The following is a 26,336-nucleotide window of genomic DNA, read 5'->3' on the forward strand; positions in this document are numbered from 1 at the left end:
CCCTGGACACTGCAGGACATCACTGGACACCGCTGGACACTACTGGACATCCCTGGACACCACAGGACATCCCTGAACACTGCTGAACATTCCTGGACACCGCTGGACACCACTGGACATCCTTGGACACTGCTGAACATCTCTGGAAATCACTGGACACCCCTGGACATCCCTGGACACCACTGGACATCACTGAACACCACTGGATATCCCTGGACATCCCTGAACACCCCTAGACACCCCTGGACACCCCTGGACATCCCTGGACATTCCTGGACATCCCTGGACATCGCTGGACATCACTGAACACTGCTGAACACCACTGGATATCCCTGGACATCGTTGGACAGCCCTGGACAACCCTGGACATCGTTGGACATCGTCGGTCCCGCCCCGCCCTCGGGGAGGCCGCGTACCGTCCTCCCATTGGCTGACTGGGAAGTGCCAACGCCCCTGCGGCGACCAATCAGCGCGCGCTTCGCCGCTCCCGCCCCTGAGGGCGGTGTCGGGGGCGTGGCCAGGGCGGGAGGGGGCGTGGCCACGCGGCACGCGCGGTCCTCTTAACTCTCCGCGCATCCTGCTCGTCCTCATCCTCCTTATCCTCATCCTCCTTCTCCTGGTTTATCCTCATCCTCATCATCTCCGCCACCATCGCCACCGCGGTGGGGTCCCGGATCGGCGGGTGAGGAGGAGGCGGGGGCGGGCGGGAGCTGCCGCATCCCTGTGGCCGCACGTTGCATCATCCTTGGAGCGGGGTGGGGGGCGAGAGCTGGGAGCGGCTGTGCTCCCCACCCTGGGGTGGGATGAGGGATGGGGGGCTGCCAACTGGCACGGATTGCCCGTAGAGGATGTAGAGTCCCCCTGACTGGAGATATTCCAGAACCATCTGGACGCAATCCTGTGCCATGTGCTCTGGGATGACCCTGCTGGAGCAGGGAGGTGGGACCGGGTGACCCGCTGTGGTCCCTTCCACCCTGACCCATCCTGTGGTTCTGTGAATGTCGTGCTGCCGCACAATTTGGCTTCTGTTCCGTGTCTGTAATGAAGGGAAGAGGTGGGAAGGGGCAGCTGCGGGCCAGGGAGCCCCGGAGCCGCTCCCGGGAGGTGCGGGGGGAGATGCGGGGGATGCCCATGGCCGGCCGGAGGACGCTTGGGAGCCCCACTCCGAGCAGGGAGCAGCAGGAGAAGAGATGGGCTCTCAGCTTCTCACATTGGCTCACAAGATGACTTTGTGCCTTCTGGTTTTCTCTGTGGGTTTGGCACCAGCTCTCCAGCCAGTCTGGGCTTGTCCGTTGTTGTCGTGGGTACCATCAGGAGCTCTTGCAATGTTTTTTTGGCAAGTCTGGGTAATAGACTGCACCATGAAGCTTCTTTTTCACTTTTTATTTCATATATTGCCTTCCCCCAGCTGGGAGGGGTCTGAACTTGACTACAGCCTGAGAAAACTGTTCAGTAGCAGCATAAATTAATAATACTGCTGGCACATTGAACCAGCCACTACTTGAAAGACAAGTGATTCTCCTATTCCTGCTTGAGTATCTCGTCTGCTGTGTGTCTCTCTAATCCTAAAGCCTTTGACCATGGAGGTTTTGGAGTGCTGGGCCCTGTTCCAGCACGGTTGCTCACACTGTTTACACTTTCAGTGAGTCTGTTTGCTGATTTGTGGTGTGAGAGCTCCGTGTTCCGCAAAGCCTGTGCTGTGGAAAGGTGGAAAAAAACAGAGTATGGAGAGAGCTGAAACGTGGGGATCTTATGTCAGAGAGGAAAGGTGTTTCAAAAACCTGAGATCTGCTCAAACTTGGTATTTCTCAGCAGGGCAACAGCTGTAGTGAGACCACCGCTGATGAAGTGTGGTTTAGGTGTTGGAGTAAGTACATTACTGGGGAGTTTACACAGGTCATCCTTTCTCATACTAGCTGGTGGCTGTCAGTGTCCTGCCATGACCTCTGCATGTGAGTTAACCAGCCTGCTCTGCAACCAGACTGTGCTTCTAACACGGGGGTTGGTAGCCAGGGGCAGGAAGGTCCTGTGTCCTGCAGTTTGCAGTCCCAGGTTCATCACCAGCCTGGCACTGGCAGCACAGCAGCCTGCCAAGGTGGTGGGATGGGCTGGCCCTGTGCCTGTGAACTGGGAACTGCCTGTGAGCGCAGGAGCTGGGCACAAACAGCTCCCAGCTGGAGGCTGCACTGGGGGTGGCTGCTGGAAGCTCTGCAGGTGTAGCTGGAGTGGGAGCAGCTGGCCTTTCCCACAAACATGCACCAGCTGAAGAGCTGGCTTCCTGCCCAGGCAATGGTGACCAGCAGTTCTCTGCCAGCCTTTGTCAGAGGTCCCTGGGCTAACAAAAGTTGTGATGCCTTGCAGGGAGGCACCATAATGCCAGGGAAAGGGAGTTGTCCTTCTGTGTGGATTACAGACCGCTCAGGAACTGAGAGCAGAGCTCCAGCTCCCTCTCCGTGTCAGGCTGGGCAACTTGCTTCATCTCTGAGCCTCTTACCTGTAATGCTTCTCCCCCCACACTTGGTGAGTTTGGCAGATCAAAAACACTGTTCAGGCTGCAGTGTTGGTCCATCTTTCTGTGCTGAGAAAGAAGTAGAAGCAGGAAAAGAAATAATGAAAGCTTCTGATTGCAACAGGTAAATGCAGATAAAGCTTTCTCCAGTCTTTTCTCCAGTGCTGTTGTGCTCCTTGGAGACTTCAGTTTTCACTCAGATGACTTCTAAGGTGGGTTCAGACAGGGCTGGAATGATCTCAGGAAATGGAGATGTCAGAAGACACCTGGGCTAGGGCTGCAGGCACAGCTTCCCTTCTGTGGGGGAAAGCAAACTGAACACGTGGATGTTTTCCCTGGCTGATTTCTAGCATAGCAATTGCCATAGCAGTGAAAACTGCTTTGCTGTTGAAGTTTAATCTTTTCAGTGTTACAGAGGTGGGGCATTCAAGAACATTCAGGAATGTTAGAAATATATCAATCTGGCCTTGAAAACAGTGATCATTGAGATGTCATGCATGTGCTCGTCGGCTCTGTAGGAGAAAATGGAAATAAGACTGGATTCTTGAAGGACCTCAGTGCTGTTAATTCATTCTCCAGTTCCTTCAGGTCACTTGATATCTCCTGATACAGGAGTGATGGCTCCCTGCTCCTGAGGAAGGAGCAAAGAGACACACACATTCACAGAATAACCACAACAGCAAAACAAACCAAATGTCTGACTGTCTCCTGAATCACTTATAGCTGTGGTGTTTCTGACCAGCTTCTAAAGGCTGGGTGGGCACTACTACACCTGGCTATCTATAGAGATACTAAAGTTTTCTAAGACCCTGTGAACTGAGAGTGAGCAGAACAACTGCTTTGTAGTGGTTTACCTGTGCCTGCTTAATGGCATAAAGTTTCCCATTCTCAGGCTGCAGCATAATGGAATTCTGTATCTCATCTCTTGCTGAGGCCCGGGGCATTTCTCTCTGATTCACCTCTTACACCTGACTTTTAGACAGCTTTACTTGTGCTTCAGACAAGACTCAAGTTAATTAGGTTCTTGCACACATGATACTTAAATAGTACAGTAAATTAGTGCTGATATCATATACTGTAAACAGCTGTAGAAACTGTAGCTCCTGACTTATCTATGGAGTGAGTTCATCTCAGGCTGTTTGGGGATTAATTTCACTCACTGGCCTTCAGTCCTGTTCTGTAGGAGTTGAGAAATAGTTTAGGTCTTGGGTTCCCTGTGGAGATAGATCCAGAGATGTGAGCCTTGCCCATGAGACTTTCTGCATCTCACACCTCTGCTTATGTCCCACTCTCCTTCATGACATGGGTTTAATTGGCTTTGTAAATTGTCTTTCTGAATTTTTTTTTGCCTCATGTGCTCTGCAGATATAATGGCAGAAGTTAGTCAGGCTTTTCTAGTTAGACTCCAGTCACAATCCCAGCTAGTTATGGGAGTGTTCCCTTTTACAGCAAAATTAAATCCAGGCTGACAGAATTTCTTTCCTGCAGATGGGCAGGTGTTCCTGGAGCTTGTTTTCCTCAGACTCTCCTGAGCAGTGTTGAACTGCAATTACAGGAGCAGAGTTGCTATCCTTCCATCCTGTCTCCCCAGTCTTTATTCCCAGAAAAAAAGAAGACTGAAAATAGGGTCAGGCTAGTAAAGAAGTTGCTGTCATCCTCTGTTTTAGAGGTTTCTGCTCACCCCCTTTTCTTTGTTCCCCAGAGATCTCCTCAGTAGAAAGATGCACCAGGTTCCTGTGCCTTGTTTGGGTCTGTAGGTAGGATCATGAGGGAGGATTTGCATGTCCTAGACCACCTCTGCCTCCTCTTTTGCTGAAGTTGCATCATCCAGGGCTGTAAGCAATGAATTATGTTGCTTAAGGTTAGTATTTGATTAAGAGTTTTGTTGGCAATGCTGGAGGTTGAGTTTTTTCCCTCTCCTTGTTTTTGTTCAGAACTCAAGCCCCATTGTTGAAGCTTTGTTCAAACATCAAGTATTGCCATTCAAAAACTACAACAGAATCTCAGAGCTTAGTTGAAGGCAATAAATAAAGCTTCTCCTTAGTTTCTAGTTCCAGAAGTGATGGGAGTTGCTGTTGTGAATTATGGATTTTTTTGCTTTACAGTAGAGGAAATGAGCTGGTATTGTCTGTACCAATCCAGAGGGAATCCTCTAACAGGCAGCTTTTTGAGATTTCCTGCTGTCAATACAAAGAACAAGTACTTGAAACCTCTTTTTTTTTATGCAATGAATTTCCCCTCCTTTCTCTTCAATTTTTGGACCATTTTGAAGGATACGGTGGATTGATGATTTTTCAAACTTTTAGAGGTTTTGTGCTCCTATTTTATGAGAACCTAGAAGACTAACAGAAGCTGCTGTTTCCTGTCTCTAACCCCCTGCTGCTTTCCTCCTGCACGCTGAAATGGTTTCCTCCTTTGGCAGCAAGGTCCCCTTGTTAGATGGACTTTGTCAATGTTGTCACTGTTACCTGTGAGCAGAGTCAGTCATGTTTATGTCCAGTGTTTCATGCCAGCAGTCTGAGGGAACATGTGGATGTGGCTCAGAGGAAGCCTTGAAACTTCTCCAGTGTTTTTTCTTTGCTAAATACCCCACTGGTATTCTGAATTGTGAACCAGGAATCTCCTAGAAAGAGAAATGAAAGGTGGGGTTCATTCTGGAACTGGAAGTAAGCTGATTTCTGGTAGCATAGACTGGATGATTATGTGTATTTATAAGATGTTGGCTTTCTTGGGCTGATGTCTCTGTTTAATCCTGGTCAGTAGTCTAGGGCAGGGTATGGTCCATCTTGGCCCTTGGGCATGTGTTGATCTAAATGAAGTAAAATCATACAATTTTGGTGGCATGGAACCCTTGATATCCAGAAGGAGTCTTAGACTGGAAAGTTGACACTTTCAGAGGGTTTTCTTTTTTCCTAAAGGAGAGAAGTTTAAATGCTTTAGAAGTTTTCTTTAAATCATCATGCAAGAAGGGAATTGGTGTGCATAAGGCAGTAGTGGTTAGAGGTCCATGTTTAGTTGCTAAAAGTTCACTGAGCCTGTGATTCAGATTTCTTTCCATTGTGTCACCAGACCATCAGCTCTGTGTCAGTTCTGTGTGCATCTGTCAGAAGAAGGAGAATGAGGCATGGGGGCTCTTTCCAGCACAATTCAATAATGGAAAGAGCTGAATTTTGCAACAAAGTGCTGATGAGTGTCTTGGGTTGAGCTGGCAAAATGCCAACTGCCCAAGTACAGGAAAAAAGTGTTCTTCTCCCTCCCCAACCAGCCAAGAGAAAAAGAAGGAGAGGGGAAAAAACCCCCCCTCCGAACTAGGTTTATGCTGAAACTAACTATATGTATTTATACAAAAAAGAGAAAATGAAGAGAAAACTACAATATAACACACACTTGCACAAGTTATATATAACAAGAAATAACCTTCCACTCCCTAGTTAATACAAAGTCTATTACTTTAGATCTATAAGTACTCTAAAAGACACTTAGCAAGAAACAGAAAAACAAATATAAGGGGGGAAAAAACCCCTCCTGCTTTCCAAGACTTTAGCCAGATTTTTTGCCTTTAATGGAAAGGAAGCAAACAGGTTCTGTGAACAACTGGCTGGTGCAGGAAAAATGAACTTATTTTATATTTACTAATTTCTGAAACCAAAAACCTCCTAGAAGGCTGAAGTGTTTGCTGTGTGTGTGTATTACATCCATTATCACTGTAGCTGTGCATGCAACACTCATTCATTGTGGGGAAGAACTTGTGAGATTTTGGTCTCCTCAAGGGTACAGAGGCCTCTGCAAATGTTCCTGGATAAAACCCTTTCCTAAGTTGTGTACAGGGTATTTTGAGGATGGCACCATGAAGCCCTTACACTCTTTATGTCCCTGGAAGTCTATATCTTGTGAACTGAAGTATTTCCTCTTATTTTGTCTGTGCTTTCAGGTTTATGGAATTGCAGACCGTCTGATAAAAGATATTTGCTGCTTACTTTTCTGGCTCTGAGAGACAAGATTATGTAATGCAGGAAGGACAGGGTCAGGGGACCCTCCATCAACCTTGTGCAATACCTCTGATGCATGATTTATTTTTTTTTTATCCTGTTTATACAAATCATCCTCATTTTGTTTTGCAGCCTCCTTTTTTCCTCTATGAGAAAGCTCTCTGTGTTTTGTCCCTGTGAGAGACTCTTTCCTAATAGTTTATTTTTTTTTCCTAACTTGCATGATCTACAGCTTTGAAGAGGATTCTGGTCTCGTGACTCTTTCCTGAGGGAATTCCAGTCTTCTGTGCCATCAGCTTCACCAAAAACCATGGAGAAGTTTGTACCAGATAGGCCTGTTCCTGCGTCCAAGGTACTCACTGGTCTTTGGGGAATACTCTTAGCCCATCTTCCTGTCACCAGAATTTGGGAGAGCTCCATCTGTTCCCAGAGAGATTTCTAGGTTGTTTTGCTGAAATGCTGTGGTGGTAGATGCTGTTGAAACCAGAGGCCTTTCTGGAATGCAGAGTCTTTTGGCACAATTTTCTAATTAGTCATCAAGTAGTCTTATATTCCCAGTCTGCTTGGAATAGGGAGGTTTTATTTCAGAGAGCTTTTGATGTGGGAGTGGTGTCTTCCATGAGACTAGTCCCATGGTTTTTATATTTATGGAGGCTTGTTACAGAAAGCACATGCTTCAGTGTATTTAAATTATTCTTGTGTTGTTGATAAGGATTTGGCAAATCAAAATGATACTGAAACACTTTCCCGTCCTCACAATACTATGGAAACACCAACTGACCATTAAAACATCCATTTTTGAGACCTTTTTCACACAAGGGAATAACAAGACTGAGACACTGGAGGATGGGATTAATTTAATTGAGACATGCTGTGTTTTCTTCCCCAACACCTGGGCCCTGGGGGCAGTCACAGGATCTCTTGTAGACAGCAGTAGAATCTGTTCTTGGGTGTTAAAACTGCTTTTACCCATTGCCCTTGTTAGTTCATGGGCAAGAATGGTCTCCTAAACACTGTCACCAGAGTAGCTGATGTTCAGTCTTCCCTCAGGAAAACTGCACGCTGGAACACCAGGCCAGGAATGGATATATTGGTGGGACAGAAACAGGAAAAAGGGCTCCTTATCAGCAACACGATTTTCAGCTGTTTAGGAGGGGCAGTGATATCAATGTGAATGGGGAACTTACCATGGTGTGGAACTTGAGTAACTTGATAGTCTCAGAGATGCTCTGACCCTGTTACAGCAGGGCAGACAAATCACTCACTCTCTTCTCAACTCTCCATTTATTTTATTTTTTTTAAATTTTCTTTTCCATCACCCAAGAATGAAATCCCTACTGTTCCTTCCCAGAAGAAGCCAGATACAAACTCATGCCCTCATGCACCTGGCAAGTATATTCTCCCTGGTGGGGTGAACAATGAGAACCGCAAGGCTAATGAGAAGGAAAGGCAGTGGATCCGCCCTGATACACCCAGCAAATGCACATGGAAGCTCGGGAAACCCCTCTCTGCCTCCCCACATCATCATGTCTCTCTGTAAGTATTACAGAGAGGTTTTCAGCACTAATCCAGGTTCCCTCGTAGCCATGTGGATTTAACAACAGATTACTGATTTAAATGGAGTCTGTTTAGCCTGTAGATACACTGGTGCTTTTTAATTTCCATGTCTAAGAAAAGGTAAGAACCCAGACTGAGCATACAGGGGGCCTTGAACTGTGGATGTGAAAGTACATGGACTGGAATGAACTTATTTTAAGTAACCTGGCAAGCAGTTCCCTGACTAGATGAAAGTTTGCACTGTAATAATGCCTTTTGGTTATAAAATAACTGACTGAGAAGGGCTGAGCTGTTCCATGCCAGGAGAAAGTACAGAATGACTTAATTCTTACCTCAGCACTTGAATTGATGTTTGATTAATCCTTGTTTTGGATCAAGGAATTGATGTTTTATGAGTTTGTATCCAATGGATATTCTTTAAACTAAAATAATCTAAAATAACCAGCCTGATAAAGGGGAGAGAGAAAGCTGTTAGAAATAAAAATGCTGTGTGGTGGTTGTGTGGCCTGCCTGTGGCCCCTTCTGGGAATACACTGACTTTGTTTGTCCCAGGCCAGAGCCTCCGAAGATCCTGCCAAGCATCCTGAATAAAGTTGGCCATACACCTTTGGTGAGAATCAACAAGATTGGGAAGCACTTTGGGCTCAAGTGTGAACTCTGTGAGTACTGCTGCGGGCAGAAAATCAAACAAACACTGTTTTCAGAAGTTTGGGTAGTTCTGGTTAACAGTGTCATGTAACCCCAGGAACGAGAGTGCAGGCACCTGGCAGAAAATGGTGAGGAAAATTTCCTTTTTCTTTAGCAGATTGTCAGGATTTTAGGATTTGGTCACCTAAAACATCTTTCAGTTTGTACTTCATGAGAATATTTCCTTCAGCTTTTCCATCTTTGTAGAAAAAGCAAAACATTTTTCATAGAAAATAATTTTTTAAATTTAAAAAAAGGTGCATGAAGTTCTTGACTACTTCTTGTATTCAGATACTCCCGGGCACACGGTGTGACTCCTGGAGACGGTCCTGTGCAGGGCTAAGGGTTAGACTCAGTGATCCTTGTGGGTCCCTTCCAACCTGAGCACAGTCTGTGACTCAGGGTATTCATCAGTGTGTGTAAAATGCAGATCAGCAGAAATCACCAAAGATCACTGAAAATTATTAAAGGGATGAAACTGTCTGTGAGTGGGGTTTTTTGTTTGATTGGGCTTTTAATCCCAACTATACTGGAGATACCTGGAGGCTCTGATCAGAGTCCTGAAAGTGGTGTTCAACAGCATTGAAGGGATTATTGCTGGGGGGACTGGAGTGAAAGTGGAGGCTGAACAAGGGGAGAAACTTCCAGTTTGATGAGAAGCTCTTTGGTTCAGGAACTTAGCAGGGAAGGGGCAAAACCAGGTTTCATAGCAAAGTTGAAAGGGGCTGTAAAAAAACTGGTCTAGTGGGAGGTGTCCCTGCCCATGGCTGGGAGTTGAAATAAGATGATCTTCCAGCCCAAACCATTCTGTGATTCCATCATTCCAGTGACAGACTGGCTTGTTGTTGTGACCTCTAACAGTGGAAATGCCATGAGCTGGATCCCTGTCTCTGGTGTTGGGAAGTAGGGAGGGCAATTGAGCAGACATATTCACAGAGCTGCTCTTCCAGATGTGTTAGGGATCAGCAGCTTGTTTATCAGGTGACTGCTGTTCAAGAGCTGTGCTTGGTTTCTGTGTTTCCAGTGGTCAAGTGCGAGTACTTCAATGCCGGGGGCAGCGTCAAGGACCGCATCAGCCTCAGGATGGTGGAGGATGCTGAGAAGGCTGGGATCTTGAAGCCTGGGGACACAATCATAGAGCCAACCTCTGGAAACACAGGTGGGGGCTGGAGAGGCCTTAGCAAAGTGCAGGGGCAAATGCTGTGGCGGTTTTCCTGGAAGAGGCAGGTTTGAGACTGGAGCACGGAGGCTACCTGTGCAAGGAAGGAAGGAAATCTCTTCCTGCCTATACTGCCTCTTCTGTCTTGCACAAGGAACATTTCTACAGTGTCCTGTGGTGACCAGAACAGCTGGGAAGGAGTTCTGATAAATCTGCTGAGCAGCTTTGCTTTAAAAGAAAAGTGTTACATCCAGATTCACTGGACTCTTTACATCCTATTCAGGAATTCAAGTCTGACTGAAATTATTGGGGGGAAAGCACCCAAAAGGCTGGTGTGTGTCTGGATCTTCTGTTTGGGAAGTCTCATTGTCCCTCTGTCAGGTGGGGTGGGCCTGGTGTGAGAAACAGCTCCTCCCATGTTGGTACAGTGAAATGGGAGATGAGCTGCATCCCCACAGCACTGCCTGCTGGCAATGCCCTTGCATGCCAGGATTTTCAACAGGTTCCACTTGAGTCTACATTTCTTCCTTGGAGGGTTGGAGGAAGGAACAGTCCCACTAGTCAGGGGCCAGGGCAGAGCATCTGATGATCTGAGACGCTGGAGTTAACTCAGCTGCTGTGTCAAAGCTGTTGTAGTTCTGTTAAGCTGCTCTGCTGATGGGGAGAAAACATACCTAGAGTGTTCTGCCTTGAGTTAAATATAAAATAGATAATATAGTTAAGTATAAAATATACTGCCTCCTCTGGACAGGTTCCTGAGCTGAGCTACAAGCTCCTCTCCTGCCTGATGTCTTTTGGAGAGGTGTTTTGGCCTGTTCCTCAACTCCTTCCTGGGCTTCCATCCACTGATATTAGACACAGACCAGGCAGATCTTTCTTTTGGTCCTGTCAAACCTTTGTTACTGGAGGGACTGGGGTGAAGAGCTGATTTGCCTTCAGCAGAAACCTGGGAAGTCACATCAGTTGCTGTTGGCTCAGCAGCTGTTCTTTGGGGAGGTGCAGTGCAACTGAAGCCTTTGTGAATGTGGCTGCACCCCTTGCCTGAACAGCGGCATGTAATGGAAAATATCCATATGTATTGCATTCCTCCTGTGTCTAAGGTCATACTGTGACATCCTGCTTTCTGGGTCAGAACCTGATAAATGATTCTCCTTGCCACAGAATCCAAAAAGGCAGAAGTGAAGGAGATACAGGACAATTACTGAAGAATGCTCTTTGTTTTTTCATATAAAAGCAAAGACCAGGGCAGACAGTAACCTGAGACAATTGTCATTTGATCTGGGCTGCTGCTGGGGGCTTCTGAGTATGTTGAATGGGAGAACTATTGTGATGTATTTTTATCCTCTTTGCATTCCACTTCTCCCTCAGCCAAAGTCCTGTTTTGATGTTTACTGCATTTCCAGTTCAGTAGCAGAAAGTACAAAGTATTAAGAGTTCAGGTCTCAAAATTCTTTCTTCATCACAGACCATAGCAAAGAGTGCTGGATAGCTTCTCTTCAGTCTTTGGCCTTAGAGAGGCCTTAGCTGTCTTATTTTTTTATGTGGGCATCCATATTTATCTATAATATACAGAGAAAAGTTGGTTTCTTCCCCCACAAGTATATTAAACACTAGTTGAATTACTTGAGGTGCAAGTTAAGCTCCAGTTACAGTTAAAGATTATTAGGGGGTTTTTTACCTCTACAATCCAACACTACTTAGAAACAGAGCCAGCTTTGAACAAGCAGGTCTGTGTAGGGTAAACTGCATGTGTTGGTCCTGTGCCCATACTTAGCTCAGTAGGGGAGCTGCCATGCAGTCTGACCTCAGACACCTATCAACCAACTTGATCTGTTCAGCTTATCCAGCAGAGAGGTGATCTAAAAACAGGTGTAAGCTTGTCTTCTCTGAGCTGAGCTTTTTAGGTACAACAATGTCCAGCTGGAAGGCAAAAATCAGGCTGGGGGTACAGATTTTTAAAGTAAAAATGAAGTGTCTAACAGTCATGGTCCTTCACTGTAGTAGCAAGTTGACATAGTGCATTAGAACCTCAATCACAAACAGCATCTAAATAAGTGCTCTTTAGAAAGGACTTAGCTTCAGTGCATTCCAAACTAGGGATTTAATGCAGAATTGAGTCAGCAGAGGCTCCGATGATCTTCTGGAAGTATCAAAGTGATCACTCTAATCTTCCCTAGCTTAAAGCACATTCCTTTCCCAAATTACTACTGTAAGAATGAAGTGGGTGACACAGGAGGAAGGTGATGTGCCTGTGGTAAAGCCAGCAGTTTGCCCATGTCCAGTTTCCCCAGCATTGGCTAAACTTTCTCTTGGCTGTGAACCTCAAAGAATGAGCAGCATCTGTAAATCCAGTTGTCTGCAACAGACACAAACATTCTGTTTGCTGCCTCTAGAAACACTGTATTCAAGCCTCTGGTGGAAATCTGATTAAATCCAGGGGCATGCCAAAGCTGGCATTGTGGGTTTTGCTCTCTGCTGCTCCTCACTGTGTGCTCTGTGTGTCTTTGCTTGTTTCCAGGAATTGGGCTGGCCTTGGCTGCGGCAGTGAAGGGTTACCGCTGTATCATTGTGATGCCAGAGAAAATGAGCATGGAGAAGGTCAGACCTGCTTGTATTGTCAGGAATTTAAAAAAAAACGTGTTTGCACTCGCAGAATTCCTGGTGCAGATGGGTGCTGTGGCTTTAGCAACAAAGATATAGGCTCTTGGTCTCCAGGTTGTTGGCCAGGCAGAACTCCCGGGAGAGGCTATTGGAGTGCCCACAGAAATTCAGGCTGGTTAGCCGTGGATAGAAAATGTCCTTAAGACCCATCCTCACAGCATTGTCATTTTGAAAACTGTCATAACTGGTTTAAATACAAATGTCAAGGGAACTTGAGATTTGCCAAGCACATTGAAGTGACTACCTGTCCCCAGGTTAGCTCTTCCTCACTGAGCACAGGATGAGGGAAGGCAATGCTGAAGCTTTGAATATTCTGCAAATATTCAAGGCTCGGGGCTGAGTGTGAGGGAGCCTGTTGAGCTCCTCAGGCTACACTGGGTGGTACTGGCAAGCATCTCAGTTGTGTCACCACAGCAACAAAGGGGAATGAAAAGCTGCCTCAATAATGGCCACTTACCTTCACTGTGGAGAGTACATAGACCAAGCCCTGTCCTGTGGTGCTGTACTTGCAGCCAAGAGAAGAGCCTAGAGAAGAAATACCCTGTTTTCCACAACTGAGGCACCAGCACAGTTGAACAGTGTCCCTTGAAGGCCTGTACCCATTGCTTGCTCTTACCTGCTCTGCCATGTTCCACCTGGCACCAAAGGCCTCCCTGAACACAGGTTTATCCTTAGCTCAGTGTCAAACATTCTTGCCCTTGTAGCAGTTGAATGGTGCATAGAGCCTTGAAGGGTCTCCATTGCTGCCTGTGTCCAAAGGAGGGGATAAATATACATTATTTACACTTAAACATAAAACACTGGGCTACAGCACTGGTGGGAGTGCAGAACTTGTGAGTGGTGTGAGAGGAGAGGGTGTTTTGGCTGAATGAGGCTTTTCAGTGTGTAGTAATAGTCCCTACAGGCTTGAAGGCCTGGGCTAGAAACAGAAATTTGACATGTGGCTCCCAGGTAAAGCTGAGTTCAAATCCTCAATGTCATTTGGCTTTGATCCATGGCTCAGTGATGTGAGATGGGCTTTGGGAGAACTGCTATTGCTGACCAGGTAAAAGGGAAGATGTTTTCTTTCTCCTCCATCCCAATGAAGTCTCTGTGCTGGGGGAGTGTCTTCGGGGTTTGTGACTGCCTTTCTTTGCTACAGGTGGATGTCCTGAGAGCGCTGGGTGCTGAGATTGTGAGGACCCCAACCACTGCCAGGTTTGATTCTCCTGAATCTCACGTGGGAGTAGCGTGGAGGCTGAAGAACGAAATCCCCAACGCACACATACTGGACCAGGTAGGAGCCACGGCACAGGAGGTGCAGGACAGCATGGGGAAGGTATTGCAGCCTTGTTCCTTACTGTCCTTGGCTGACTGTTCAACACCTATGTGTGTCTCTGGAGGAGAAGATGCCCCAAATCTGGAGCAGGAGCTGAGCAATGACTGTGCTCTAGGCCAGCAAGTTTTTATAGTCACTAGAGAGCAGCAATGAGCCAGTGTTTGCCAAAGCTGCAACACTGAAGGATGCCTTTTCCACTGAATTGGCAAGCCTGTATGGAGGAATGCACACAGGAGTCACGTTGCTAAAAGTAGTTGTCCCACAAACTAGACTGATCTTGGCACTGGAGGGTGCTGGCACCTTAGAACCACTCTTAAATTAGGTCACTTAGGAAGGTTGTATCTCCCCTTGGGCGTAAGTCCAGATAATCAATAAGGAAACAGTCTGTAAATGGTATATGTAGCTGTTGTGGAGCTTGGAGATTGTTTGATATATTCTTGAAATACCTCGCAATATGAATTTTTAATCTCTGGTCTATTCTGTCTTTTCATTTAGTACCGGAATCCCAGCAACCCCCTGACACACTACGACACCACAGCTGAGGAGATCCTGCAGCAGTGTGATGGTATGTCTGCTCTGCTGCTAAACTCCTCTCCAGCGAGTCCCTGGTAGTCTTATTGTTCTGTACTGGGAGGATGAGACCCGAGGTGGATGGGAAATGCATGGATCTTGATACAACAAATCTCATAACACTTGCTATGTGTCATTAGTTACCCTCTTTCGGTTGTCATAGTAATTAATGTTTTCCATTAAAGAATTCTTTGGTTTTTAGACTCCTCTGCTTGTGATTGGGTGGAGGAAGCAGTGATGCTTAAGATACCTTATATAAAAAAAATCATGCGTAGCCTGCTATGGAATAGGGTAATTTTTCTCTGATCACAAGTACAGAAATAGTTATTTTAACATTCACAGACCAAATACTCCAATACTGAAAGATGCTTCACTTAGGAGTCCTCAGGAGCACAAACTGCCCTGTGTACCAGTTGTCACCAGTAGGTCCCTTTCTGTAGGGATCTCCTCCATGTTAGTGCTGGGCTGCTGAGCTGGAGAACCAGAAGGGATTGAGCTGTGGCAGTGTAGAGGAGTTGGTTTGAGAGCTGTTGGAGACATTCCATGTGATGCTGCAGTCTACGATGTGGGCATTTCCATAGGTACTGGAATTGAGTCATATAGGAGGTTGCTGAGCTGTCTTATAAAAAATGTTACACAGTAGAGTTTCTGATTAGACCCTGTGGTAAGAATAAAGCTAATAAATTCCTTCTCATTAAGTTGAGGATCATGTGAAGGGTTCTTCCTCCTCAAACTGTACCTGTTCAGAGGATTTGACTTGTCTTTCTGTGACAAACTTGAAGTTTGAGTTAAAGTGAGTACACTTTAACAAGCTGCCATCCCACAAACTGAAAGTTCAGATGAGTTCCACCTTTAGACTTCTTGTTTGTATTTACTTCCCTCACAGGCCAGGCACTGTTCAGTTACCCCAGCTTGGTGGGGTGTTATTCTCTTGTCTGGTAAGCATTTGTTTTTGTGTGAATTGGTGACCTTTCAAAAATTTAATTTTATTTTTTAATTAACAAAGTGGCATGTGGATGCACCAGGAAAACTGTAGGTGGTGACAGAGGGATAAAATAGCATATCCACACTCACTCTTAGTGCTAGTGACCAAACAGTCTTTTTCCCTTGAAAATTAGAGATTAATTGTGTTAACAGTTCTCTCCATGGATGCCTATCCCATGCTCTTGACACTCATTCAGTTAATTAACTAATATAATGGGCTGCTTGGTTTAAGTTAGAGAAAGAATTATCTGTATCAGCAAATGCAGTAACAGAAAAACTACAGCTGTCAGCTCCATGGGCCACCTCCAGATGTGTCCAAAGTGCCACAAATTGGTGCTTTGCCAGGCCTCTGTATGAACGTTTCAAAACCCTTGGAGTAAATGAGGATTGAGCAATGTAGTCTCAGGGCAGGTCTCATAACTCCTGGCAAGCAAAGAGCCTTATCTTGTCCTTTCAGCCCCTTTCTGCATTTTTGTTGAAGAAAGTTCATACTTAGATGTAAGAGGGGTTTTAATCCATCATTCTGTTGGAGAGTTCACAACTGCCTTCTATCCCTCATCCTCAAACAGGAAAGGTAGACATGCTGGTGGCTACAGCTGGCACAGGAGGGACTATCACTGGCGTCTCCAGAAAGCTAAAGGAGAAGTGTCCAGGTTGCAAAGTAAGTGACAAACCTAATGCATTTCTCTTTAGTGGGCTGACCCTCAAACTGTTCCCCTTGACACATCTCATTCCTTGAGATAAGTCTGCCCTGGCTCTCTGGTGGAGGCTCTTGTCTGTTCTCAGTTAGAAGGCAGTTCTGAGCCACAAAAAAAGGTTTCAGGATTGTGTGAAGTCATTGTGCTCTGATCTCAGTAGTGACCAGAGTTCAGGTTTGGCTCAGTAAGTGAAAACTGGCCCCAGATCCCTTCATGGGGTGTCTGAGAAACTTCCTTCTCTGGTTTGTACTCTGCAGCCTTGTGTTTCCTCTCTGACTGTGTCTTCACTGACTCTTTGTGAGCTGCTGAGGTTTTACCCAGTAAAATTACCTCTGCACATGCCAGCCTGTGTGTCTACCTCTGTGCTGTGTTAGATTTCCTCACAGAACTTGGTATCCTGCTTCAATTCTGAATATTTTTCTACATAGGCAGGGAGTGGTAAAGAAAATAAAACTGATCTGCTTACACTTGACCCAAAACGTGTTGGCTGTAATGATGCCTGATATGTGAATGAGGACAATCTTGCCTCAGGGAAGCCCTGTCTTATGTTTAAACCAAGCAAAACTCACACAGAACAAGAGCTGCCCCTCAGTGTCCACAGCCTGAAGAGATGGGATGGGTTGCCAGAAGCAGCAAAGCATTTTGCTCCCAAGGGAGGTGAATGTTGTCAGGAAGAAACAAGTAGGAGACCAGGTTGCTGTTGGCTTGGCTGAGTGTGTAGCCAGTCTGACACCAGCAGCTGCAACAAGGCCAGTGCTGTGTCCTCAAAAGGAGTGTGTCACAGTGGCCTGAGTGGAAACTGCTTCTCCAGATTATAGGTGTGGATCCTGAAGGCTCCATCCTTGCTACCCCAGAAGCACTGAACAAGACTGACAAGACAATGTATGAAGTGGAAGGAATTGGCTACGATTTTGTCCCCACGGTGTTGGATAGATCTGTAAGTCATGCTGCTTGGTTTACTGCCCTTTGCCCTCTGGGACACAGGAGGGAGGTGAAAGGCAGAGGAAAAACTTGGGGAAGTATTTCTTTGAGCTGAAAGGGGAGGGCTAGGAGACAGAGCAATTCCTATTCCTTCCATCAGCAGAAGCAGTCCCTGGAATGTTTCTGCACTGGCCACATTTGTTTTACAATGCCAGGTCAAAAGGCTGTGAGTAGATAATGTTTTCCTAGAACAAACTTATTTTTACATTAAGAAAAGAAAAAACAAGCATCAAAACACACCCCAAAAACCAACCACAAAATACAATAAGAAAAAAATGAACAACAAAAAACACCAACTAACCAATAAAAAAAGTGTCCAGTGAAACATCCTAACCCCTACTGGACAAAGGTGTATGACAGCATTCTGAGCAGGGCCTGTGTCTCTAGGAAGTCCTCCAAGAGAAGAGAAAAGTGATGCTCTCTGTGGCTGACTCACAGCAGCCTACTCTCACAGTGAGGTTTCAGTAAGAAGCCTGTTGTGCTGATACGACCATCTTACCTTGGCCAAAAAAACCCTCTTGGCATTTGAAGGATGGAAACCCAGACACATGACTCGCTAAGGCAGCTGTTATCTCAAAGAGCATGGGCTGAATTCACACTAGTTGTGTAGTTCCCCCATCCCTCCTCATTTAAACAGTCCTTTGTTTCTGTCTTCCTGCCCCTTCCCAGGCAGTGGACCAGTGGTACAAGAGCAATGATGAGGAGTCCTTTGCTATAGCTCGCATGCTGATCCGAGAGGAGGGACTGCTGTGTGGTAAGAGGAGGAGTGGATGCTTTGGGTTACTTTGTGGGAGGCTGAAGCCTTGTGGAGATCAGAGAGACCTTCCACTTCAGATATTGCCTTCCTTGGTCTGGGCTTGTCTACTCTCCTTCTCTCTTTTGGTCATTCTCATTTCTCTTGGGGCTTGACAGTTTTGCCTCTCTGTGTTTTGGCAGGTGGCAGCTCAGGCAGTGCCATGTCTGTAGCTGTGAAGGCAGCCAAAGAGCTGAAGGAGGGTCAGCGCTGTGTTGTCATCCTCCCTGACTCTATCAGGAACTACATGTGAGAGCCTGCTGGTTTTCTCTCTGGGAAAGGGCTGACAGGAGTCCCTCAAACCTCCTTACAGCAGTGACCTATTTCATGTAGCACCCAGTTATCCAAGCAAGGAATGTTTGGAGCACAAGTTCTGAGGTGTCTAAAAAGAGTCTGACTTGGGGTGGACATCTTCTCTTTGAAAGTTTAGCTCTGATTTCATTAGGTAGTTATCCCTGGTTAGGATCTTTCACAGGAAAGGATTTGCTTTCACTGTGTTATTTTTGGGGCACCACTGGTATTATCCCATTCCTGGAAGGGTCCCTGTGCCCACAGCAGAACCCAGCACTCCTGCAGCAGCATCCACTGTCAGAGTGAGTTTCCAGGTGGAAGCATGAGGGCTTTGAGCTGTGCTGAGAAGTCTTCTCCTACTGCATTGAAACATATCCCAAACCATGGAATTTTTAGCTGTGTTTCCAGATTCCTGTTGCATCCAACTCAATACTGGAAACTAGAAACTACTACAAATGGCAGACAGACTTGTCTCTGTTGTATTGCAAGGGACTGATGTAGTTGGAGCTTCACTTCCTATGGGATTCCTTTTTCTTCCTATGAGTATTTTTCTGCATGTCCCAGGCTGGTAAGCTTGGATAGCAAATGATGGTCTATTTTAAATTACCCTTTAGTTGTTTGTGATAGTGAGCTATAAACAGTTGCCTGTGTTTACTGTCAGATGCTCAACCTGCTAATGAGCTTTTCACTTCCTGATGCTTTCTAGGTCCAAGTTCTTGAGTGACAAATGGATGATTCAGAAGGGGTTCATAAAAGAAGAAGACCTTGGCAACAAACCCTGGTAAACCTGTCAAATCCATTTGGATTTTCATGAGTCTGTTCAATCGAGATTATGGCACTTGCCAATTCAAAGCTCATTTCAATTTACACCATTCCTTTGATTTAGCTAATCTTTCATTGTCTTGATGTATAATTGCAGCTATTAATTAAATCTGCCTAAATTAGTTGCCATTTTTCTTTGAGTTGTATGGCAGCAGAAGAAAAATTGATAGATTTCTTTTTTTTTTAAATCTGGAATAAAAAAGAAGTAGTATTCAAAGAACCTTGCTGAGATGAGAGTTCTTGAGTGCAAAGCACTGCAAGTCTGCATAGGTGGAATGGAATCTTCCCTAAATTGTTGCCTGTAATGACTGTAAATATGGCTAGGTTGTTCAGTAAGAGCTCAACGTTTCTGTGTCAGATATAAGTAAGAAAACTGGGACGTTAGTGGTTTCCACTAATTGTCTAATCCTAGAAAGTAAGTGAAATGAGGAAAAGAGTTTCGGTCTTAAAGCCTTCTCACATTTCAGTGACTTTCTGATATTGGGGTAAAACTTGGCAACCTGGAAGCTTTTATTGGCTGTGGCTGAATCCTGACTCTTCCTTGCAGCGGTTTGTTGTTCTTGTAGTGTTGGAGGCCACCTACGTGAAGAGCTGGTTCTGTTCTCTCCATAAGACTTGCATGGGTTTGTTTTTATTTCATGCCCAGGTGGTGGAACATCAGTATTCAGGAGCTAAGCCTCTCTGCTCCCCTGACTGTGCTTCCAACTGTTACCTGTGCAAAGACTGTTGAAATTCTGCGGGAGAAGGGATTCGACCAGGTACCAGTTGTTGATGAATCTGGGTATGTCCACATATATCACTATTCATCTGTATGTATCACTTCCCTCACCAGGTCCCAAGGGATGTCTTTTAAATGCTTGCTGGAATTATCCTCCCACTCATCTTTTTTTCAGTTATAGTAATGCAATTCAGAAATGTTACTTAAACACACCAATGCCGGGCTTGGTATGTTGTCATGCCAGGATTGTCCTGCTCTTCACATGATTCTAATGATTATTATGATATACTTACTCAGTGTGTCTCTGCAGGACAATGTAATTGGTTTTGTTTTTATAATTACTATTTAACTTAACAAAGCAAAAATTCCTGTTTAAAAAAAACAGCCCCAAACTTGCAACTTCCACCACAGCATTCACCCAGTTTCTTCAGAACACTGTTACAATAAAGTGCTGTAGTGACCCCTATAACCCAGGGTGTCCCCAGCAAGCTGGAATGTGCCTTATTACCCTGTAGGTCTCCTGTAGACAGACTCAATTAATCTGTAATTACAGTGCTAAATCAAGGGGTGAATTGTTGTAGATCCTTGCAGGGAGAAGGGGAATGAGCAAAACTGGGATGAGCGTGTCTCTGGCTATCACATCTTTCAAAAGAACAGATGAGAGTGTAAAACAATGAAGTAGTTGGTGCTTTTCAAAAGCTCTCTGAGATTGCAGGAAGCTCTCCAGTTACAAGGAGCAGAGATACAAAGAGGCTCAGAAGGGCCAGGCACCCACAGCACCTGCTGATGTGTGTTTCCAGAACTTCTGAGCTGGACTCTATCTCCTGCAAAGACACAGAATCTAAGTATACCATGAATAATGTTGCATTATTACCATGAAGTGGCTGAACTGACTTCTTCAGGTTGGCTGAGAGTGAATGCTTTTATCCACAGGAACATGTGAGGCTTTTGTGTTGCTTAGCCCTGTCTTCTCTCTCCTTCCCCAGGGTGATTCTGGGCATGGTTACCCTGGGTAACATGCTTTCCTCACTGCTTGCTGGAAAAGTTCAGCCTTCGGATGAAGTCAGAAAAGTAATCTACAAGCAATTCCAACAGGTAGGCAGGTATACTCTACAGCTTCTAGTTCTCTGGTTTGAAGCACTAGAGTAGGTGTCCCAACACTGCAGTGTCATCAGGTTGGGTAAGGTTTACCTGGGACCATACAGAGCAGCTGCTACTGAGCACAGTTGTGCTTTAAACCCTGTCCTAGGTCACTCAGAAGCTCCCAGCCTTGTCTTGTGACTATGTTGTGCTGTTTCACTCCTTCATCGGGCTTTCTTCTAGCATGTTTGTCTTTTCCTCCTTCCCCAAAAAACCCAGTACAAATGTGGGTGATGTGTAACTATCCAGGGGAAGAGACAAGGAGATGTCAAAATAGCTCTGCTGAATAATTTCTGTATCAGCTGAAATCAAGCAGCGTTTTTCCGTATGTATCAGATGCCTTGCAGAAGCAGGGCTTGGCTGCTGAAAGCTGATGTTGTCAAAATATGTGTATTTTGGTGTTAAGCCACTTTCACTTATCCATCCAATGTGGTGAGTGAGGGTGGTGAGGCCCTGGCACAGATTGCCCAGAGAAACTGTGGATGCCTCATCCTTGGAAGTGTTCAAGGCTGTTCTGGATAGAGCTCTGAGAAACCTGGTCTGGTAAAAGGTGTCCCTGCCCATGTCAGAGGGGTTGGAACTAGTTAACCCATAAGGTTCCTTCCAACCCAAACCATTCTGTGATTCTGTGATAGCACAGCTTCCCAGCTGTATGGGCACTCTTCTAAAATATGTAAGTAGTGTTGTTGTTGCTTTGCTTCTCTTGCAGGAAAGAGTTTTACTTTTAACATGGAATACTTGACTTAGTTTTCACCAGGCTTTAGCTTGAACAGTGTCTCAAAGTAGATGAAATGCTGTTTTCTGGAAGTGTATATAATGCTTCTGTTCAGTCCATGAACCACCAGGTCCCTGAGGCTCAGCAAGGATGCTGGTTCTTTATGGACACATGTAAATTTATTTTTTCCTTCCCAGACAGATAATCAAACATCATGTGGAAATATGGTGCGTAACACAACTGCTTAGTTCGTGTTCTCCCTCACTTGGACACCTTAAGAGTTTCTGGGGCTGGTGGTGTGCATTTGTTTCTGTGGCTACACTGGTGTTGGCTGCATTAGCCAATTCTCTGCACTTCTGAGGTTGTGGGGTTTGCCATGGACAGCTTGAATTCTCATGCTTCTTCAGTAAAGAACAGCCTAACCATTTCTTTTCCCTTTAGTTGTGATGTTTTCTTGGTGGAGGATGGAAGGGGTGTGACACAAGTAGTGGCATTGCTAACATGCTAACTGGAAGCATCATTTATGGAGTTTTTTCTATTTGAATTGATAGCTTGATGGAGAAACATGGTTAAATGCACATAACCTCAGAAGTATTGTAGATTTTGCTTTTCTTACTACTTTAGTCAAGATTATTTGGCTTGCTTAGTAGTGAAATTGGGAAAACAGATCATCTGTGTTACTGAAATGACTTCTGACATACCACATAGGATGCCACAGCATGCACCAATGAGAGGTGGGCTTAGCCTGTGGCTACCAAGGCAAAGGTATCTTTTTGTGTCTTCTGGCTTTCTTAGATTGTCCAGAGAGGTTGTGGACTCCTCATCCACAAATCTGGCCAAGAACAGGCTGGATGGAGCTCTGAGCAGCCTGGTGGAAGATGTCTCTGCCCATGGCAGGGGGTTTGGAACTGGAAGTTTTGTAAAGTCCCTTCCAACCCAAATTGTTCTGTCATACTCTAATGTGGGAAGCTTTCTTTGATAGGATCACCACAATTATTTTGTGGCAATCTCTTAGAATGGAAGAGGAATGGTTATAGCTTTTTTAAAGCCCCTCGTAGCGTAGTGCTCTGGGAATCTGAAATATTAGTCACAGGATAATTTGCCAATCCAAACAAGTGCTGTGTGCTAGTGGAGAGGAGTCAGATATTAATTCCAGAGGTCTGGGTTCCCAGTCATGTGTAGTGTAGTACCATATGTGTAGACTCATTGCCTTTAAGACTTGGTAGGTTTAAAAAAATGCCTAAATGAGGGAAAACTCGTGGGTAAAATTAGAGAGCTTGAATGAGCACTAGTGAGACACATGAGAACTCTGTGGGAGTTGTGTTAAATTTCCATGGGGCATCTCAAAATGTATTTATATCTTCATAGTTGTCCCAGTGCTGCCGAGGGGCTGCTTGTCCTGGTTTCCTTTAGCCTACCCAATCCCTGGAAACAGCTCTATGGAGGATAAACAATCCCATGACAAGGGGCTCTACCTCATCAATAAGCTTTGAAGCTGGGTTCAAAAGCTGGGCTTTGTTCACACATTTGCACAAAACTGCTTGTCAGTGGTGGTTACTGATAGGTGGCCCCATGTGGCATTAAACCCACATTTCCCAAGCCCCTCCTTGCCTGTCCCACGAGTTTAGGGGTTGGTGCCTCAGTCTGCACTGCAGCCTGCTGCTCCCTTAAACACTGGGAATCCTTTTGATCTCTTCTAACTTACAGTAAGGACAGAGCTCTGTGCTCAGTGCAGCCCACCTGTCCATGCTGTGGCATTTCTTCCTCACTCATCAGCTGAGCCCACTGCAGAGTAAAGGCTTTTTGAATCTGCAGCACAAGACTTTTCTTTGCTGTGAATTCCTTTAATCCCCTTTAATGAGATGTCACATGGTGGGGACAGTCACTTAAGTGATGGACCTGTGGCTGCTGCTGCATATGTTAAATCATGTAAGAACAGTTTAATGTATTTTTTTAAAAGTTTGTAGCAGGTGATTAGCAAAGTGATTTAGAAATATCTGTATGTCTTCAGGGTCAACACAGGGTGCCACCTTTTTCAGTCTTACGAAAGTCGAAGTTCACTAAAAATGACTTCTTAACTCTCAGTTCTTTGATTTGCACCTGAATACAGTGGTAGTTCAGCAATCTTTCACCCTTGGTTTTGTTTTCGGGCTTTTCACCTGCTTCCTTTGCAGATCATGTTCACTTCCACAATGATTTGCAGCTTGATTGATTCACTTTTTCCCAATTTTGCTAGAAGAAAATCACCAAGTATAAAGAGGTTTTATGGTAACTTCTTTTTTAAGACGTGGAATACTTGACCTTCTTCCAGTATTAACATTTTTCAGATATTCAGTATATTCATTATGTTTACAGAATCAGAGTGAATAACTTCATGCAGTGCTTCATTTTCTTGGAATCTAGAAACAAAGAAAACTGATCTTTTAAGCTGGCCCTGATTAGTTGGTGTTTTATAATACTTCAGATGGGAGCAGTACACAAATGCTGATGTATTGTTTTTAGTTCTGCACCAAGCGTGTGGGGATTATGAACCACTAAAGGACTGTTTTATTTAAGTTTTGTAACTTTCTCCTCAGATTAACCTGAAAGACAACTTGGGGAAGCTCTCTCATATCCTGGAAATAGACCACTTTGCTCTAGTGGTTCATGAACAAATTCAGTGTAAGTACAACGTACTTGTGGCTTGTGAGAGGAAATCTTTGAGTGATGACAAGAAGCAAATGCAAGTGTAAATGTGTGAACAAGCTGTGAAGAAGCCAAATCCTCTTCCTCTGTCTGTAACTATGTGTTACTAACACTAACTTCCATCCCTGGAAGTGTCCAAGGCCAGGTTGGATGGTGCTCTGAGCAACCTGGTCTAGTGAAAGGTGTCCCTGCCCATGGCAGGGGGGGTTGGAATGAGATGATCTTCAAGGTCCCTTCTCACCCAAACCATCCTATGACAGAACTAAGACGGTAGCACTTTAATTCTGTGGTTTTTCAATTAACTACACTCCAATGTTTTGTCTTTGTAAAGCAAAAAGTTTTGCACCTTCATAAAGTTTAACAATATTGAGATGTTAACATTGACATTGCTGTCTCAAAACAGCTTAGTATTTTTTCCTGTTTATTTCATTTAGAGTAACTTATTCCTACTCTGTGTTTTTCCTCCAAACTCTGCTTTGCTCCATCCTTCTCAGAACTCTTTACACTGCCTTCTTTATGAACTGTAAATGACCAAATAAATCTTCAAAGCTGGCATGTATTACTGTTATATGTGAATAATATATTTTCCTATTTCATCTTCCTTGTAGCAGGCAGCTTGTAAAATTACAAACACTGAGAAACTAAACCAAAACCAACATTAAGACTCACCAGATAAATTTATCTGATAGCTATCTCAACTATAACTGTAAGAAGAATAGACATCAAATTTGGGGTTGTTCCTGATAATCTCCATAAGGATGTGCTCTTGGCTCTGTGCTGACTATTTATAAACTTAGAATCTTGCAGTGGAACAGAGATTCAGTAAGTGTAAAGCCCAGGACAATCCAGCTGGCTGAACAAACTGAGTATAAAGTAGACTAAACATCTCAGTACAGCCAGACTTTAGGAGCAGGGAATTAAGACCATAGTTAAAGGGCCAGAGTTCACATGGCCACTTGGTTCCCAGGTCAAAGGGTTATGCTCAAAAAGAAAAATCACTTCCATCTGTGCTCTCAGTGCAGCAAAGAATAAATGGTTAGTAAGTTTTTTGGATATAAATGGGAAAATGTTGTATCGTGGTCTTTATGCTGATTCTGTATTTGACAGTGGTGCAGGAAGATGGTAGTGTCACATTTTCTTCTCAAAATATTGTTCCATTGGGCAATTCAGGTGGCCCCTGGTTCCAGTGGGATAATGCCCCTTGCAGCTGTTTCAAGCAGAGCCACAGAAACTAATGTATGAGGAAAATACACTTTATAACAGAGGGGTGTGGTTTGAATTTTCATGTCAAGAAGAAGAAATCTGGTGGACCTTTATCCTTCCATAATGTTTCAGTTTCTGTATCCTTTTTGTTGAGAGCCTTTCTGATCTGAAAATCCTTGTCACTTCCTCTGTGACTGTTGGCCAAGGTGTCATTTGGGTTCCCCCTCTGTGATCCAGTCACCAGAAACAACCAGCCCCGGGCCCTGGCACGTGGAGCTGGGATGGTTTGGCTCTGCCTTTACAAGCAGTGCCATTAAAACCAAGCCAGAATTCCCCCTGTCTCCATGCAGATCACACTGATGGTTCCTCCAGCAAGAGGCAGATGGTGTTTGGCATCGTCACAGCCATTGACCTGCTGAACTTTGTGACCGCGCGAGAGCGGGAGAGGAAATCCAACTAAAGCCAAGCAGCAACGTGGAGCCTCTTCAACAACATCTGGCAATCTCCAGCAAAGAATCAGGTTTATTTCTTTAGTCTTAGGGTGTTGTTTGTTGGTTGTTTTATTTTTTTTTAAATTCTGAAAATAAGCAGTTTGCTATCCTGGTGTCAGCTCCACAGCCAATGTGCCGTGCTGTACTGCACAGCTTCTGGGGACTTGTTTCTTAATCAGCTCACACAATGTTTCTTATCAAGACAATTTTATTTTTTTACCTATATATATGTGTGTGTGTAAAAAATATTGCCTAAATTAACTGGTATGTTCCTTGCTACATCTAAAGTCTGGATCTACAAAACATTGTTTCAGATTCATACAATGAGTTGAAATAAAGAATTTATGAAGCAGAGGCCTGAGAGA

The 26,336-nt window shown here is 44.8% G+C and overlaps 1 protein-coding gene across 2 annotated transcripts; it reads left to right on the forward strand.

Moving 5' to 3' along the window:
* Positions 1-539: 539 nt before the first annotated feature.
* On the forward strand, positions 540-26,336 carry LOC139676839 (cystathionine beta-synthase-like protein). 2 transcript variants are annotated; one of them, XM_071566203.1, is made up of 18 exons: positions 540-682; positions 6,731-6,850; positions 7,823-8,034; positions 8,608-8,714; positions 9,767-9,901; positions 12,420-12,499; positions 13,704-13,838; positions 14,376-14,445; positions 16,004-16,095; positions 16,944-17,069; positions 17,783-17,867; positions 18,050-18,155; positions 18,904-18,978; positions 19,666-19,800; positions 20,724-20,832; positions 21,790-21,819; positions 24,169-24,253; positions 25,831-26,336. In XM_071566203.1, the coding sequence occupies exons 2-18, from the start codon at positions 6,809-6,811 to the stop codon at positions 25,938-25,940; spliced, it is 1,734 nt and encodes a 577-aa protein (XP_071422304.1). In that variant the 5' UTR covers positions 540-682; positions 6,731-6,808; the 3' UTR covers positions 25,941-26,336. The 2 variants fall into 2 exon arrangements, with proteins under 2 accessions (XP_071422304.1, XP_071422313.1); XM_071566212.1 differs by lacking the exon at positions 21,790-21,819 and having other exon boundaries at positions 541-682.

The sequence above is a fragment of the Pithys albifrons genome, chromosome 1 (genome assembly GCF_047495875.1).
Source record: "Pithys albifrons albifrons isolate INPA30051 chromosome 1, PitAlb_v1, whole genome shotgun sequence".
In the NCBI taxonomy this organism is placed as follows: Eukaryota; Metazoa; Chordata; class Aves; order Passeriformes; family Thamnophilidae; genus Pithys; species Pithys albifrons.

Coding starts and splice junctions, on each gene's coding strand:
- LOC139676839 (XM_071566203.1), top strand. CDS start 6,809: ATGGAGAAGTTTGTACCAGATAGGCCTGTTCCTGCGTCCAAG. Junction 17,868..18,049: donor AGAGGAGGGACTGCTGTGTG/GTAAGAGGAGGA, acceptor GTGTTTTGGCAG/GTGGCAGCTCAGGCAGTGCC. Junction 18,156..18,903: donor GACTCTATCAGGAACTACAT/GTGAGAGCCTGC, acceptor GATGCTTTCTAG/GTCCAAGTTCTTGAGTGACA.